This window comes from Leopardus geoffroyi, chromosome B2 (assembly GCF_018350155.1).
Source record: "Leopardus geoffroyi isolate Oge1 chromosome B2, O.geoffroyi_Oge1_pat1.0, whole genome shotgun sequence".
NCBI classification, from domain to species: Eukaryota; Metazoa; Chordata; class Mammalia; order Carnivora; family Felidae; genus Leopardus; species Leopardus geoffroyi.
The window spans coordinates 50,459,303-50,477,106 of record NC_059332.1 but is presented as its reverse complement, the minus strand read 5'-3'; the positions used below and the strand labels follow the sequence as shown (position 1 = coordinate 50,477,106).

The following is a 17,804-nucleotide window of genomic DNA, read 5'->3' as shown; positions in this document are numbered from 1 at the left end:
GTTCAACCGCTAGAGTCTTTTACAGATAGAGCATATATTTTTATCATCAACTTCACACTTAGTTTCTACTTTAGTAATCTAAACTTTGAGTGTAAACTGTTGTCAGTCCAAATCTGAAGGGTCTTCTCAGTCATCTCTATAGTCAGCAAATACACACAGAGCACCCCAGTGATAACCACTTTTCCCAACCTTCTTGTGGTAACAACCTCTTTGCACCATTAGGATAAGTGGGATTTTTTTTTTTTTAAAGTAGAATATTTTTATCTTAAAAAAAAAAACAAACAAAAACCTCCTTTCCAATCACTTGCATTAATAATTGAGTATTTAAATGTTAAAAATCACTTGAGTATATATGGAAAGGACATTAAAATGAGAAAACCAGGTTTAAAACAGAAAACATTTTATTTAAATACCGAATACATTCCGTCAGTACGCAGAGTGTGCTGAGAAAAAAAATAACACTGGCAGTAGTACAATTAAAATGGAAGAAATATAGTTTCTAATACAACGCAAATGACAAACAGATACATGAACATTTTGTAAAGTTCACCTTGGGCACTCCATTATCTGATAACTGGCAGTTTAATTTCAACTTCAGACCCAACTGTTTGGAATTATCAAAAAATAAAACACCCCACACATATGAAAACTGGACGCAGCGAATGAAAGAGAATGTAACGATTTACTAAATATTTTTAATGAAACCATTATCAGAGAAGTAGAAAAACAGTCGAGGTTTTCTTTAAAAAAAATTACTCAAACTAGTGTTCATATTGGAGTGTTTCTGTTGTCTTTATTTTTTTATTATTTTATTATTTTATTATTTTTTATTTTTTTCCAACGTTTATTTATTTTTGGGACAGAGAGAGACAGAGCATGAACAGGGGAGGGGCAGAGAGAGAGGGAGACACAGAATCGGAAACAGGCTCCAGGCTCTGAGCCATCAGCCCAGAGCCTGACGCGGGGCTCGAACTCACGGACCGCGAGATCGTGACCTGGCTGAAGTCGGACGCTTAACCGACTGCGCCACTCAGGCGCCCCAGTTTCTGTTGTTTTTAATGTAGAATAAGACACATAACATTCCATGCTGAAGTTCATCTGTTTTTTAAGTTTACTTATTTATTTTGAGAGAGAGAGAGAACAAGCGGGGAAGGGGCAGAAAGAGAGAGAGAATCCCAAGCAGGCTCCGCACCACCAGTTGAGGAACTTGATGCAGTGCTCGAACTCACGAACTGAGAGATCACAACCTGAGCTGCAGCTGGACGCTTACCCGACTGAGCCACCCAGGCATCCCTGAATCTTATCTTTTAAATACAAAGTATGTGCTCTGCCCGTTACAGCAGAATCGCATGAATTTAGTTTTCAGTTCCTCCATATTTTCAGAGCAGCAGTAAGACAAGTCTCAGAATCATCATGAGGCTGGATTAAAATAAAAGAAAGGCAAAGAGCAGGTCACGCTTACGTGGCATAAGACAGGTTAGTATGTTCACCAAACCCGTACTATCACTAAACTTTGGCTTCCAGGGTTCTCTCTTGCTTCTCCTTGGAGCAGGGGTGATCTCGTTACCCCGGACTGGAACTTCCCAGACCCAGGTGGATTAGCTACTTAAAAATGTTGATTGACTGCATGAGCAAACTCAGAACTCATTGTTCTGAAAATCTGGGATGAACCTTTATAAGAGAAAGGTTTGGAAAGAAATGCCTTTCATAAACTAGTAAAGGCAAGTGGCTTGAAAAAATAACCAAGGAGCAATTCTGGGGTGTTATTATTATAATCTCAGCTACTTTCCATTGACTGGGGTCTTGTCTTCTTGACCCAAAAACCCTGCTTCTGATTCTTTCTATCACTAAATATAATTTTTAGAACATAGCCATCACTGGAAGGCAGTCCTTTGTAATCACATTCCTCCCTGACACCCACCGCCAACCAAGCCATAAACATTATACATAGCCACACCAGAAATTTCTATAGTAAAGTAGAAAGGAGAAAATTAGTCATTGCATTACACCTAGTGATAAACACTATTAACAGTGTGAAGTATTTCCTTCCTATCTTGTTTTTTTATACAAACTTTTGAGATCACACTATATTTGGTTGTTTATTTTGTTTTTATCTCCTATTGTATCATTCTAATTTTCTAATAGAAAATAGATTTTCTAATGTCACTAAACAGTTTTTGAAAACAGTGCACGTAATGCCTGCTCAGTATTACATTAAGTAGACAAAACATGTATTGAAACATTTCCTTATTGGTGAAGATTTTTTTTTTTTTTTTAATTTTTTTTTTTCGACATTTATTTATTTTTGGGACAGAGAGAGACAGAGCATGAACGGGGGAGGGGCAGAGAGAGGGAGACACAGAATCGGAAACAGGCTTCAGGCTCTGAGCCATCAGCCCAGAGCCCGACGCGGGGCTCGAACTCACGGACCGCGAGATCGTGACCTGGCTGAAGTCGGACGCTTAACCGACTGCGCCACCCAGGCGCCCCTGGTGAAGATTTTTAAAAACGTTTATTTATTTTGAAAGAGACAGAGAGGGAGAGGGAGGGAGAAAGAGGGAGAGAGAGAATCCCAAGCAGGCTCCATCCATGTTGCCAGCACAGAGCCTGACATGGGGGAACCGTGAGATCATGACCTGAGCCTAAATCAAGAGTTAGATGCTTAATCAACCGAGCCACCCAGACACTCCTCAAGTTGTTTCTAATTTTTCAATTCATCATGTGTTCCATTAGAAATAAAGTTGCAGGGGCACTTGGGTAGCTCAGTCAGTTGAGCGTCCAACTTCAGCTCAGGTCATAATCTCGCAGTTGGTGAGTTTGAGCCCCACACCAGGCTTGCTACTTGTCAGCCTGTCAGTGTAGAGCCTGCTTCAGATCCTCTGTCCCCATCTCTCTGACCCTCCCCCACTTGCACTCTCCCAAAAATAAATATTTTTTTAAAAAAGAAAAAGAAATAAAGAAATGAAGTTGCAATAAACATCAGTCTTTGTATACATTTCATTATTTCTTTGGAAATTCCAAAGTAAAAAAGTAAAAATGTGTAACAAAGGAAATGCACATGTTGAAGGCTTTCAACATAATAAAGACAGCTTCCAGGAAGAACTAAAAATGTTACCTGTGAATTTTTACTTGGTAATATGCTTAATCTCATGGATAGAATTACTAGGATCAAAATAAGAGAAACCAGAGGTTCCCTGTTATCTTTTTTAAAAATATTAACTTTCTTCCCTTAAAAACTCAAAATAAGTGTAGCAGACTATCACTATAACGCTCTAAGAGAGACTGAGTATCAGATTGAAATGAATACATTTACTGTTTCAGATGAGTAAATCTTGAGGAAAAATGAGGCTGAATTTAGTTCTTTATTCTGAAAAAGGTAGGCGAGTACATGTGCTCGATACTATAGCAACCCTACGTGTACTCCACAAAAATGTTCATCGGTACATCAATACCAAAGACTGACTGAATACATAATATTTTAAGGTTTTACAGTCACGCTTACTGTCATAAAAATTACTTTGACCTTTCAAATTAAAACTGACTCCTGCCAAAAAGTCAGCACTTCAAAATTATGGCAGAAGAAAGTACAGATCAAAATAGTTTTTCTTACCTTAAACCTGCAACCAGACCAGCTGGCATGATTTTCTTGGATCTCTTATACCTCACGCCCATTATGGTGGCCAGGAAGAAAGCTGTAACTACAAACCAAACCAATGCATGAACTGCAGTTTCAAACACATTCTCAATGCTTGCTTATGAAAAAAAAATGCATATCATTTCAGCTTTTTTTTTTTTTTTAATTTTTTTTGTCAACGTTTATTTATTTTTGGGACAGAGAGAGACAGAGCACGAACGGGGGAGGGGCAGAGAGAGAGGGAGACACAGAATCGGAAACAGGCTCCAGGCTCTGAGCCATCAGCCCAGAGCCTGACGCGGGGCTCGAACTCCCGGACCGCGAGATCGTGACCTGGCTGAAGTCGGACGCTCCACCGACTGTGCCACCCAGGCGCCCCTCATTTCAGCTTTTTAATAGAACTACTATGTGTAAGTACTGAGTTGCTATCTTCTTAAAAAGATAAAGTGCTCTATTAAAAGACTTTATGAATTAGCTTATTGAAAAGGTTGTTGAGTAAATAAGCATGTTAAAATCTATTCCTGAAATATCTTCAAAATAAAAAGTCTTGGTCTAACTTAAATGTCTAGGAAGGCTAGGACTGTGTCTTACTCAACTTTCCTCAGGAACACTCGGCGGTATGTCTGGATCCACAAGGGGAAATCGAATAAATGCTTAGTTAACTGAAAGTAAAGAAAATAATTGGTATCTTTTTTTAAAAGTAAGACTTAATGAATAAAAAAAAATACTAGGAAAAAAGGCTGACTGTTTTTAATGTGCAGCATTCAATTTTGGGAAATTGATGCCTGGAGACTAAATAACAATCATCTAGGTAATAATATTAAATTTCGAAGCATCATACCAGCCTTTTAGGAGCTGAACCAATATGGAGAGAGAAGCCGTTTTATTAGGGCACTGATGTCACAATTTAAGAACAGCTTTCAGGGCGCCTGAGTGGCTCAGTCGGTTAAGCATCTGACTTCAGCTCAGGTCATGATATCACAGCTTGTGAGTTTGAGCTCTGTGTTGGGCTCTGTGCTGACAGCTCAGAGCCTGGAGCCTGCTTCAGAGTCTTTGTCTCTCTCTCTCTCTCTCTCTCTCTCTCTGCCCCTCCCCTGCTCATGCTCTGTCTCTCTCTTCTTCAAAAATAAATGAACATTAAAAAAAATTTATAAAAAAATATAAAAAAGAACAGCTTTCAAGGAACAATTGCTTGCTGATATAAAAAAAATGATGATAAACATATGTGAAGTACTTAAACACACAAGGATAAAAAGCCTAGTATATCCACATCTTGCTGATATGTTTCTTCCTTTGATACAATTTCATTATTAAAAACTATCCCTAGAGGTGCCTGGGCGGCTCAGTCAGTTAAGCAACTGACTTTGGCTCAGGTCATGATCTCTTGGTTCGTGAGTTCGAGCCTCGCATCGGGCTCTGTGCTGACAGCCCAGAGCCTGGAGCCTGCTTCAGATTGTGTGTCTCCCTTTTTCTCTGCCCCTCCCCTGCTCATTCTCTGTCTCTCTCTGTCTCTCAAAAATAAACATTAAAAAAAATTTTTTTTTAACTATCCCTACCTCCTGTTTCAAACAAAGGAAAAAGTAACACACTAAGTCTCTTTCTCTCCCTCAAATACCAAACTAATACAGTTTGTCTTCATTTGTATTTTCTTCCATAACCCACCAGGGCACTTTGAATAATGATCCAATTAAATAGAGACAATTTCCAAACCACTGTATTTCAAGCTGGACTACAGAAATCCAAGCATCCCGGGCCTTTAAATACACATGGGTTTCCATTTTCACTGTGGACATTCCCCTACTAAACCCAACAGGGGAAGAAGCTAAAAAAGAGTCAGCCTTGGTTTTTTAGATTAAGTCTTAAGGAAAAAAAACAGGATCTAAAAGCTGCTTGTGAATTAAATAATGTGAGGCTGTCCCTTTTTAGGTATTTTAATAGCAACATGAGAACTATGCTAATATGCACTTAGGGAAGTTAACAGAAAATCTAGCCATAATTCCTTTAATTTTATAATTTTATTTTTCTAGTAATAAGTTTCACAGAAATATGTTCTGTGTTTGAAAGCTTGGCAGCAATATCCTCATTTTTGATTGGGTCTGTCTAGAAAGGAACAAGAATTGTGTTCAGTCTTGACATATGCATATGCACTTTCCATGTAACTGCATGTTTTCAAGTGTACCTGGCATAGGGTATCAAAAAAAAAATACTCCCAAGGTTTGACCCTTCAGAATTGGAAAAAAATGCCTTACTTACACAGTGACAGTTTTACATCTCGCTTGTCATTTGAGACTCGGTAAGCTCCATAGCCAGCCAAAAATCCAACAAAAAGACCAGCGATCAAAGATGGAACACCACCTGGAAAAAAAATGGGCTCAGAAAGAGAAATCCCAAATGAAAGGAATTCCTTCTATTCCTTCAAGTATGATACACGCACCTTCAAATGTATTTCTACATTTGGCACTGTAACTAGATAAAGCCAAATTAAATATCAGTCTACTCGTGAACAGTTTCTAAGATTTGACTGTTCCCTGCTGAACCTGAATGCAAGGCAGAGGAATCCCGAATACACAGCAATGCCAGGGTTAGACATGGCTGTATGCCAGTGATGCTGTGAACAAGATACACAGTCATTGCATCATGGAGCTCACTCTATTTAGAATCTCAGATTGGAATCCATTGGGGTAGGGTCAAGGCATCTTTAGTTTAAAAATATCTATAGGAAATTCAGATTGCAGCCAGGGTTAAACCATTGCAGCAATGAGCACACGCATGCAACACACACATACACACACACACATACAGAGCAGCATCCTGAATGAGAAGCCATAGGCACTAGGTTCTATTCCTAATTCTTCCATTTGTTGCCTGCAGGACTTTGGCTAAGTCACTTAGTCCTCTGAGTTTTGTCAGCTGCAAAACAGAGTTAATAATATCATCTGTGTCAAATATATAATGGCTTAGAATGTTACAGTTGGAGGTATTAAATTCTTCATTGTTCCTCCCTTCCCCCAAATCTATTTTGCAAACACGGCAACATGATCTCTTAAAAGCATACATCTGGACAGGCCACTCCCCTAATTCAAAACCTTCAATGCTTCCCACTGTGCTTAGGGAAAAATTCAAGTCTGCTCTATTATTGGAGCTTTGGCCTTCTTTTAGTTCCTTGAATATGTCAAACTCTTTATTCCTCATGGCTTCTAGGCACGCTGTTCCTTGCCTGGACTGCTCTTCCCTGCACTATTCACCTCGCCAACTGCCACTCACCTCCAGATGTCTTTGTAAGTGTTAGCTCCTCAGAGATGTCTTCTGTGATTCACTATTCTGAATGAGGACGCCCGTCAAAGTTTCCTACTATTCGTCATCATATATTCGTACACCTGCCTGTATATTTAAGGTCAGCCCCCTGACTTGCTTGTGAGCACTATCTCTTTTTGCTCACTGCTATTTTCCAGGGCCTGATATAGTGCTGGCTACTTAGCAGCACTAGATAAATACTGACAAAACGCATGCCTGGGAACTCCCTGTTAGGGGTCATGTTTAAGCAGAAGATGTCAGATTGGAAAAGAGTTCAGGGGACTTAAGTATTTTCTGAAACACTTGACTAGGTCACCTTTATTAAGGTGTCTTCTCAACTCGAGATCTATGACTCTTTTCTGTATTTCCTGATGATTTATGCACTGCTAAGATCCTCCCGACCTTAAGTATGTGGAGGCGGGAGTGGTGGCATCTGCACCCAAGTCTTGGTGATGTCAGGCAGCAAACAGTGGGGACAGGAATGCACACTAGCAGCCCACGTGAATGAGAATCAGGAAGGCTCCTGGGAGAATTCATCCTGCATGAGGAAGAAGCTGGGACCATGGGCTCTACCTCATAACAAAGCCATGGCTAGTGGAAGGGAGAAAGATCCTGCAAAAAAGCTCACTGTCTATGGTGGGGCTACGAAAAAAGAAGTTCCAAGCTCTGCCCTGCATCCCCTTCCTCCCAGTGCTGACCTGGCTGGGGCAGCCTTGGTAGGGGAGTTTTCAAAGGAACTGAAAGGTACACATGGGGGCCTCCCTCCCTCAGAGCAGGACACCAGCTCTCCTGCTCCCCTCCTCCAGAGGGGCTGCTGTGCCCTGACCTTGAACTAGCGTAGGACGGTGTGAAGCCAGGTTCAGTCCTGGTATAGGAGAAGGCCAAGTGAGCCTTCTGGCCATCTTTAGCTTTGGGCACTGGCCACCTGGCTCAGAAAGAGCCTCAAAATCATAGTGTCTCCTGGCTATGCACTTCTCTGGGGACTTATATGGGAGAGGGGTGAACCCAGAACTCAGTGCTCAGCATCCTGCCACTGTGCTGCCTCTTTCCACTTTCTCTGCCCCCAGCAAGAAAAGAAATCTCAGTCCCTCACTTTGACCCACACTATGTCAGGCAGCTGGTTTAGTATAGGATTCAGATATACTTGTCTTCTTACCAAACACCTTTTGGACATCACATCATTAACCTACCCAACATTGTTCTTTTTTTTTTTATTTTTATTTTTTAACGTTTATTCATTTTTGAGAGACAGAGAGAGACAGAGCATGAGTGGGGGAGGGGCAGAGAGAGAGGGAGACGCAGAATCCGAAGCAGGCTCCAGGCTCTGAGCTATCAGCACAGAGCCCAATGCGGGGCTGGAACTCACAAACTGCGAGATCATGACCTGAGGTGAAGTCGGACGCTCAACCAACTGAGCCACCCAGGCACCCCCAACATTATTCTTAGTAACTGTCCCTTGGAATGGTCTCCTGACCCAAGTGCACAGGATTCATGTCTCGGGAAGACGTAAGTAAAATCAGAAAGCATCGACTCACTTTATACAAAAGTTCTAAGACATCAAGACCACAAGCAGCTTAGAATATAATACAGAATACAAAACTAGGAAAAGGTATTTTGCTTCACTGGCCCATAGGCCTTCCCACTGGCAGGACAGTAACAACAGAAACAACAAGGGTATTAAACTTTTCTTCTGGGCCAGGCACTCTGTGAAATGTGTTACATGCATTATCTTATTTCATCCTAATGAATTAATATACAAATGAGGGATTCAACCCAAAAGCTAAAACAATTCACACGAGTATCTGAGCTAGTAAGCAGTAGTGTCATGAGGAGAATCTAGGAATGCTTAATTCTGTGGCCTGTGTGCTCTTAACCTACATTATACAAGAGTGGGCTTCTTTGTGAACACATGCCACCAGGAGCTTCCCAGATCACTTATTTGGGGGCTCTTGTAGGAGGCCAGGCAACCATATTGTGCAGCTGAGCAACAAGCACGTGCCCTCAGAGACCTTACAGTGAATGTGATTTCATTTGTTCCCGAAGAGATCTGGGTTAGAATGTAAAGTAACCCTTGTCTCTCTGCCCCTCCTCCACCCCTAGCTGCCCCAACACACACACACACACACACACGCATGCACGCACACACACACACACACACACACACACACACACACACACACACAGCCTTCTTCCCACCCCTCTAAGAGGCAGGCAAAAATGTCCAGGTGTGCTCTTCTGTTCCGTAACAAGAAGTTATTTAGACACATCCTTGACAAGGGAAATGTTTTTCAGTAACAATCCTATCAGAATTTTAAACTCAGTCCTCCTTAAAGTAGATTATAAAACATGAACTTTTGAGTAGTGGTTTACAGGTCTTCGGTGCCATGATTTTTTCATCAAATACATATCCACAATGCTACGCATATTGAGAGAGAAAATAAGAACAACAAACAAAAGTCTAAGTGATTTACAGGCTCTTGGGAATCTTAGAAAATAATGTTTTGGGGCTCCTGGATGGCTCAGTTGGTTAAGCATCCAACTTCGGCTCAGGTCATGATCTCATGATTCGTGGGTTCAAGCCCCGCATCGGGCTCTGTGCTGACAGCTCAGAGCCTGGGGCCTGCTTTGGATTCTGTGTGTGTGTGTGTCTCTCTAACCCCTCCCTTGTTCACACACACACACACACACACACACACACACACACTCTCTCTCTCTCTCTCTCTCTCTCTCTCTCTCAAGAATAAATAAACATTAAAAAGAAAAGAAAATAATCTGTTTAAACCTGCCACCCCTGAGTCCCTACAGAGACCTGTGCTTCTGGCCTCGGACTTTTTAGCAATCTCTAAATAAGGAGTAACTCTAATAACTCTGTAGACCTGGCTTTTTCACTCAAGTTGAAGTCCACCAATGTCACAAATATAACACTCTTTGAAATATAACTTCATTTTTAAAATTTCATGAAAATATAAGAAACAGAAATATGAGACTTCTACCTTAAAACAAAATACTTCTACCTTAAAACAAAGCAAAATATGAAACTTGGCCTTTTATTTTTCTCCATGAAAACCCTTTGATTTATCAACTGGGTTTCTTCTTCTTTTGGATACAGATGAAGAGACAACTTCAGATATGATACCTAAGTATTTAACAAATTTTCCTCTGCAAAACATAATCTCAACATAAGTCAGTTTTTGATACTGTGAGTATGTAAACAAATGAAAATCTTCCTTTGATAATAAGCGCATAGCCCTGAGGTAGTTAAATCAATTAATTATGTAATTGATAATGATGGGTGAAGAGAGACCCAGAAAGCCAGGCTAGAATGCTCTGTCACACCCAGCCCCACTTCCCTCTATGGCTCCCTTCCACGCACGACATGCTGGTCCTCAGCCACCTCTAGGACATCTTTAGCTTCTTGTCTTACTTACAAACCCTCAGATAATCTTAGCACAATCACCAACCCCCCACCAAGTCCCTTTGATGAAAAATATGGTTAGGGCTTACCTCTCCGCTTATATCCCAAAATGCTTCCAAAAGTCACAAGGGCCGCATAACCAAAACCAATCAGGTCCATTGGCAAGGTTGCAATTCTAAAGCTGGGGAAAGGGATAAGTTTTACAAAATAAAAACAACTGGGAGCAGTATATGTATATAAAAATGATACGTATTCCACAGAATTACAGAGATTAATTTCTCTAATCTACTAAAAAAAGGAAAGCTCAGTCAAAGACATCCACACGTAATCAATAGTAAATCATGGGCGCCTGGGTGGCTCAGTCAGTTGAGTGTCCAATTTTGGCTCAGGTCATGATCTTGCAGTCCATGAGTTCCAACCACACGCCAGGCACTCTGCTGACAGCTCAGAGCCTGGGATCTGTTTGGATTCTGTGTCTCCCTCTCTCTCTGCCCCTCCCCCATTCATGCTCTGTCTCTGTTTCAAAAATAAACAATTTAAAAAAATTTTTTAAAAATCAGTAGTAAATCACTGAAGAATATTAATGAAACCTCGCACAAAATTAAGTGAGCTATGAGAATATCTTATCGTGCCTCATAGCAGCAGTTGAAACATGTATCCAGGGGTGAGAAGTTCCATTAAAATCCTGCCCAGGAGTCTATAAGATGTCAGAGAAAGTGTGCTGGCTACAGGCTGGAGATATGGGTACTGGCACTAGCAGGTTGTTGGCCCTTGGACTATGCCCCATCCCTGATGTCAACTCGCCCCAAAGCAAGGGGAGTAGACGAGATGTTCCTTGCAGCTTTTAAATTTCTGATTCCTAGTGGTGCTTTACGTATCTTAATGCTTTTACATCTGTATTTCCTCCGTGGGGAAAATATCTTTGTACATACAAGGAATAGCGTATGAGATTTCTTTGTAGTTTTATAGTGTTTTCACTGCTCACCATTTAAGTTAACCTGGTCTCTTATCCTCTGTACCAACTGGTAACAAACTGACCCAGAAGAACAGAAGAGAGGAAGCCAGAAGTTAGTGTGAGGAAGGGTCTGCGGGGAGGGAATTTGAGGTCCAGGAGATGATGGCACTGAGGAGGCACTAGTGAAAAATCCTCAACATCCATGGGAAGCAGAATTAAAAGAGAAGAACTCATCTGTGTCCAAGAAATGGTGCTACAGGATTGAACACATAGGAAGGACCTGTGTTCAAAAACCATTGTCAACTGAATGATATGAACACATAATAATAATGGGGATGAAGATGTTTTGGAGCAATTACCATTCGAGAGCCTTACATCAACACATTTAATTATTACTACAACCCTCTTAGGGAAGTGCTATCATTATTATCCCTGCTTTCCAGATAAGCCGACTGAGGCACAGAAAAGGCCAGCAATACTCCTGAGGCCACACAGCAGAACCAAAATTACAGACTCAGAGAAGTCTCATTCCTAACCACTAGCAATAATACCTCTGATAACTGAGTTAGCTGTTTGAAAAAAGTGAATGTGCAAATAAAACTAATGTTCTTCAGAGTTTTTAAATTCTGGATCAGTCACTTCTGTTTGGTCTGGCTGCTCAAAGCTGTGGCCTTCCATTGGGTGACTTACCATCTTCAGCCCTGTGAGCTTCTCATGGTCAGTCCTACCTCCTGTCTTCCCCCAAGAGTTAATCATATTCCACAATGTACGCTTGCCTCCAAACCTGATGCCACTACTTACTAGCTATGTAACATTAGGCATGTTCCCTAATTTCTCTGCAATTCAGTGTCTCCATCTGTAAAATAGGGATAATAAAATTACCTACCTCATAGAGTTGTGTTAATCAAATGAGATACTAGTGTAAAGTGCTTAGAACAGTGTCTGGCACATACTGAGAACTCAACAAATGTTAGCTGTTCTAATCATGATCATTCTTCTCTTTCACCTTTACACTCATTTTGGAGTTTGACATGTGTAAGGCCATAATTATAACAGCACACTGACAAATAACTGAGGTAGTGTGAATTTATGATTCAGGCATTCAATGAATCAAACTGTAATATTACAACTTATACTGAATTCCACTTCACAACTATTGGGTGTCTTCTTTGTGCAAGGCAGTAGGAAGCAATGGAAAGCCCTTGGACTTGGCTCTGGTCTTCCAGGACTTGCAGTGCTGCACAGCAGAGGAGGCAGATGTGTTAATGAGCCCTAAGAGGAGAGGCATGGGCACCATAACAAGCAGTGGTGCCTAATGAGACATGGGAGCCTAAGGAAGGATTCCTAGAGCAAGTGCGGTCCCAGCTGGGACCTTAGGCAGAGGAGTGAGCCAAGTGAAAAGGGTGGCAAGGAAGGGTGTGTTCTAGGCAGCCGGGAGAACATGTGCAAAAGCCCAGGGGCACGAGAAAGCATGGCATGTTTTCAAAATGGACGGGTGTGCAAGGGGGTTGTGAAGAGTGAGGGGCTGGTGAAAAAGACAGGGCCAGGACACATGTAAACCCTATAAAGGGAGGCTGGGTTCCGTCTCAAGGGCGGTAAGGGATGAATGAAGGGAGCCTCACAACCAGACTTAATTCCAGCAAGTGCTTCCTGGCTGCAGTAGTGGGAGAAGGATGGAGTGAGGCAGGAAAATAAGCTAAGGAAGAGATGATGGCAGCCTGGCCTAGAGACATGGCAATGAGGGTGGGTCAGATTTGAGAGAGGATCAGGAAATAGAATCAATAAGTCTGGATGTGGGAGTGTCAGGGGTGGGGGTGGGAGGATAAGTCAGAGATGACTCATCTCTAGGTCTCTGGCTTGGACCACTAGGAAGGAGAGGTGGGAGGCAGGTGTGCCTTGATGCTATTCTGAGACAGGGAGCACTAGAACAGCAGGAGGCATGTGGTGGCAGGAGGAGGCAGGTCACCAGGAAGATGGGACCTATTTGAGACATAATCTAAGATGCCTGACACACAGCGAGGAAAACACACTTATATAAAGATCTGAAGCTTATGAGAGATCACTCATCATGAGGTAGTAATTTGGGGACCTGATTTTCTCCTTAAGCCAACCACCTGGCATAAAAGGCTGATTGATTCTTCTCCCTCCTCTGAGCCCCCAGCTCTTCTTCTGACTCTCTCCTGGGGCCCCACCCCTTTCTACCCGGTGTAGAGTTACTTAGGTTGGGCTCCCCTCCGTATCTCCCTCCAAGCCAGTCAAACTCCTCCAGGGCTAAGCTCAAGTCCAGTTCATCTTCCTCCTCCCCACAGCACAAACCTCACTGCCTTGCACAAGGCAGGTGCTTAGAAAATACTTGAATGAACGCATGAGCGACCCAAAGGAACAACTGCCTGAAGGAAGACATTCTGTAAGTGAGCCTCAGGATAGCTCTATTGCCAGGATACAGCCTGTTCCTTTAATCTCTTTACTGAACTGAGTGTTCTGAGGAGGCAAAACAAATCTATTCCCAATCCTTGTAAGAAGTCTCTATACTCACAGGGAAAATGCAGACAAAAAGCAATCACCCCTCTTGCTCCATTTCCATGGCAAGACCATATGACCTGCCCAAAACTACACATGAAAGCGATGGAAGTGGGAGACGATGTGCGATGTGCGCTTTGCATCACATGCTCCCATCGCAAACGCTATGCCGGCCGGGCACTTGGAAAGGCCAGAAAGCATCTTGGGTGCAATGCAGCAAAATGATTTACTGCACCGCATACAAAACCAGATGACAGGGCCCTGCCTTGCCCCTAAACCTCCAAAATTTAGGGAACCCGCTAAGAGATTTTTCCGTAAGCTACTATGTAAAAAGCTACCTATCTTTGTACTCGCTGGGGCTCGAAAGACACATTTTCGACTGAAGTCTGGGTGGTACTGGGAAGGTTAAAACTATTTTTGCAATGGTCCGAGAGCCCCATCCCTTCCCCACCTCTCCCTAGCTCCAGGAAAGTAGGAAGGAGGACAGGTGGGAGATTCGGGACCACGGAAGGAAGAAATCTGGGGAATCCCCAAGAAGTGGAGCGAAGCGATCCCTGGAAGAAGCAGCCTCCATCCCCTGCAAAATCCTCCCAAGGTCCTCAGCATCTTTGCTTAGAGCAGTGCCTTTACAAGAAAATTCAGGGGAGGACGTTCTCGACTGCGAGGTGTACAGCTCACCAGCAGCCCCGAGCCTCCCCGCGGATCATAAGTGAAATCTCAGGGGCCAGCTGCAGGCTAACTTAGTACCTGGTATCCGGAAGCGGTCCCCGCTGCCAGCGCCTCCCGACTCTGCGCGCTACCTTCCCGCACTCTGCCCGGGCCGCTTGTTCCGGGAGGCGCCTTCCCTGCAGCGCGCACGCGCCACGGCCTGCCCTCTCCGCTGGGTGTGCCCCGCGCAGGCTCGCGGGGCTGAACAGAAGAAGCCCGTCAGCTATCCCGTCACCTGCTTGGTCAGCCGGGCTGGGCTGGGCTGGGCTTTCGACTCTGGCCCTGAGCCAGGGGTTGGGCGGGGCGGAGAGGCATCCGCAGAGAGTGGTTTGGGTGTAGCGGGATCCTAGAAGGTGGAGTTTTAACTGTGAGGCTCATTCATCACTCAGGGGACACTTGGGGACCTCACAACAGCAACCTCGGCCTTTTACAAACTCGATTGTCCTCATTTTCAGTGTGGGGAGCTAAGGTTCAGACAGGTGAAATGATTTAGTTATCCACGGTGTCAGCTCCTAAGTGGGGTACAAAGATTAGAGTCCCAAGTTTATCTGGTTTCAAGGCCAGAGCAACCTCTATTATACTATCCTATCTACAAGGTCATGTAGATGTGGGGAGATCAGGATCCTGATTTTATACCTCAAGCCCAGGATTTGCTGGGCTTCAGTACATGAAGAGAAAGGTATAGACTGGCAGACTTGGAAAGCACTTTAAGTCATGTCCCAGGATAATCCCTGCCTAGGAATGAACCTTAAATGGATTTAGAATTGGGCCTCCTGGCAACAGCTTCTCATCTCACGCCAGTTTTGCTGGGTAAGCCGCATACAGTAGCTCCAACCCAACCCTCTTCCATATAGAACAGCCCTTCATACATTGTCAGAAGGCGGTCATCTAGGAGTCATCAAGCAGCTCTAGGGGTGTTGCTGGACTGGGAATGACAGCAGAGTTTCTTAAAATTAAAAAAAAAAAAACACCCTAAGAATATACATTAAATCTTGTGAAATTTGTTTGCCGAACCTATTCCTTGTGCTTAAAAGTGCTTCAGGAAAGGAATGTAACTAACTTATGAGAAGTCTAAGTCCCAGGGAGTTAATATGATTGCTGAAGGTTCACAGGAGAGTTTATGACAGGCAATGGAATATGGAGGAGGGGGGAAGTGGTACCTAAAATTTGACTCTGAGTCCCAGCTGTCCTTTCCATCTCCTTCTATGTCCATCCTTACCCTAGCCCTCCATCCTCCCCCCCCCACACCCCTGCCTCCAGATTCCCAGGACAATTTTCCTATTCATAATAAAACGGAAAACCCTCTTGGAATGCCTCATTATCTTTACCTGATATGACATTTAGTAAATAACTTGCCCCTGGATTTCAGTGCCTGGATTTATAAGATGCTGCTCAGACTAGGTGCTCTCAGAGATCCCTTCCACCCCTGTCACTGAGGTATTAGAAGCTGGAAACAGTCCCATGATATTCCTACCCAAGGCATTTTCACCCGAACCTAAAAGGAACTCTCTATTATGGGAATTCCATATTGTTGGGCATGTGGGATCAGGAAGGTTCTTAGGCAAAGGGGCCAGCGTCCTCTCAACTCATACGCCAGCTAATGGTAAGGTTAGAACACAAGGTGAGGGTGCCACAAAGCATTCGTCTCCACCTATTTGTAAAGCTGTCTATTCATGATCTGCAGTAGAGACAGATGGCACTCCAATGTGCCATCAACCCCCTTTGGAAGTCTGGAAAAATATATACAACCAAATACATAGGACTGCCAAGGAAGCCAGTTTTATTGAAACACAGTTATCAAATTATTAAAAATATATCTGGGATATAATAGATGTACTGCTGCTTTAAATTACAGGATTTCAGAATAGGTATAATAATTACCATAATTCCCAAGTAGTGCTATACATAAACAACACTTTAAAGTACCTGTAACATGTGAATGTCTGTAATTCCTAGTGATGACAGAGCCACAAGTACTAATCCCACAGGGGTTTGTTGACTATGAAAGAAATACTAGACTTTAGTTAGAAGTTAGTGGATGTAGAAATTTCTCTTGTCATCCAAGTTCTCAGATCTCCCGAATTCTATCCTCAGGCCCCTTTGGATTTACAGAACTCCCAATCCATAGTAACACAAGCTTTCATAAGTTGTATATAGAGAACTGGAGAAGGGGAGGGCACAGCTGAGTCTGACTGACTGACAGACTGGCCGCTCAGGCAGGACCTCATATTATGTTTACCCCTCAGTGAGTGCTCTGTGGATCTTGAGCCTAATCCTCATTTTCAAATGTTCTGAAACTCAGTCTGCATCAGTTCTTCCATGGGCACCCTAGCTTTGGAAGATTAATTCATAAAAACCAAAGTCCTAAGGGACTTACTGGCTTTTAAGCAAACAACTAAAAGCTGGCTTCAGGTCTGTGACTCTTCCCTTCCTCCAGATCCCACAGGGTTACTTATTATTTAGGGCTCTGCTCATGAATAAAAGAAATTTTGAACAAGCATCCCTATATGTGTATATTTCTAAATTAGACATATACTGCTGTGCTAACATGCTGTGGATATTTTATTTTATTTTTAATTTAAATCTGAGTTAGTTAACATATAGTGTAGTAATTGTTTCAGGAGTAGAATTTAGTGATTCATCACTTATACATATAATAAGTATGCTCATACACTCATCCCAACAAGTGCCCTCCTTAATCCCCATCACCCATTTAGTCCATTCCCCTACCCACCCCCTCTTCGGCAACTCTCAGTTTGTTTTCTGTATTTAAGAGTCTCTTATGGTTTGCCTCCCTCTCTGTTTTTATCTTATTTTTCCTTCCCTTCCCCTCTGTTCATCTGTTTTGTTTCTTAAACTCCATTTACGAGTGAAATCATATATTTGTCTTTCTCTGACTTATTTCGTTTAGCATAATACACTCTAGTTCCGTCCATGTTATTGCAAATGGCAAAATTTCATTCTTTTTGGTTGCCAAGTAATATTCCAGTGTGTGTGTGTGTGTGTGTGTGTGTGTGTGTGTGTGTGTGTGTGTATACCACATCTTCTTTATCCATTCATCAGTCAATGGATATTTGGGCTCTTTCTATATAGCAGCTAGTGCTGCTATAAATGTTGGGGTGCATGTGCCCCTTCAAATCCGCACTCCAGTATCCTTTGGATAAATACCTAGTAGTGCAATTTCTGGGTCATAGGATAGTTCTATTTTTAATTTTTTGAGGAACCTCCATTCTGTTTTCTAGAGTGGCTGCACCAGTTTGCATTCCCACCATGCTGTG

At 42.7% G+C, this 17,804-nt stretch overlaps 1 protein-coding gene across 1 annotated transcript; it reads right to left on the bottom strand.

Moving 5' to 3' along the window:
- Positions 1-1,042: 1,042 nt before the first annotated feature.
- On the bottom strand, positions 1,043-14,705 carry TMEM14A (transmembrane protein 14A). The gene is made up of 5 exons (XM_045498528.1): positions 14,566-14,705; positions 10,433-10,524; positions 5,888-5,989; positions 3,611-3,698; positions 1,043-1,419 (listed from the first exon to the last, which is right to left on the bottom strand). Exons 2-5 carry the CDS (start codon positions 10,500-10,502, stop codon positions 1,380-1,382), a joined length of 300 nt encoding a protein of 99 aa, XP_045354484.1. The 5' UTR covers positions 10,503-10,524; positions 14,566-14,705; the 3' UTR covers positions 1,043-1,379.
- Positions 14,706-17,804: the final 3,099 nt, after the last annotated feature.

Excerpts from the sequence above, each read along its gene's own strand:
- TMEM14A (XM_045498528.1), bottom strand. The coding sequence starts at position 10,502 with ATGGACCTGATTGGTTTTGGTTATGCGGCCCTTGTGACTTTTGGAAGC. Across the intron at positions 3,699-5,887 it reads AGATGTAAAACTGTCACTGT|TTACAGCTTTCTTCCTGGCC; the intron begins GTAAGTAAGGCA and ends TTTGGTTTGTAG. Across the intron at positions 1,420-3,610 it reads GGTCTGGTTGCAGGTTTAAG|CCTCATGATGATTCTGAGAC; the intron begins GTAAGAAAAACT and ends ATTTTAATCCAG.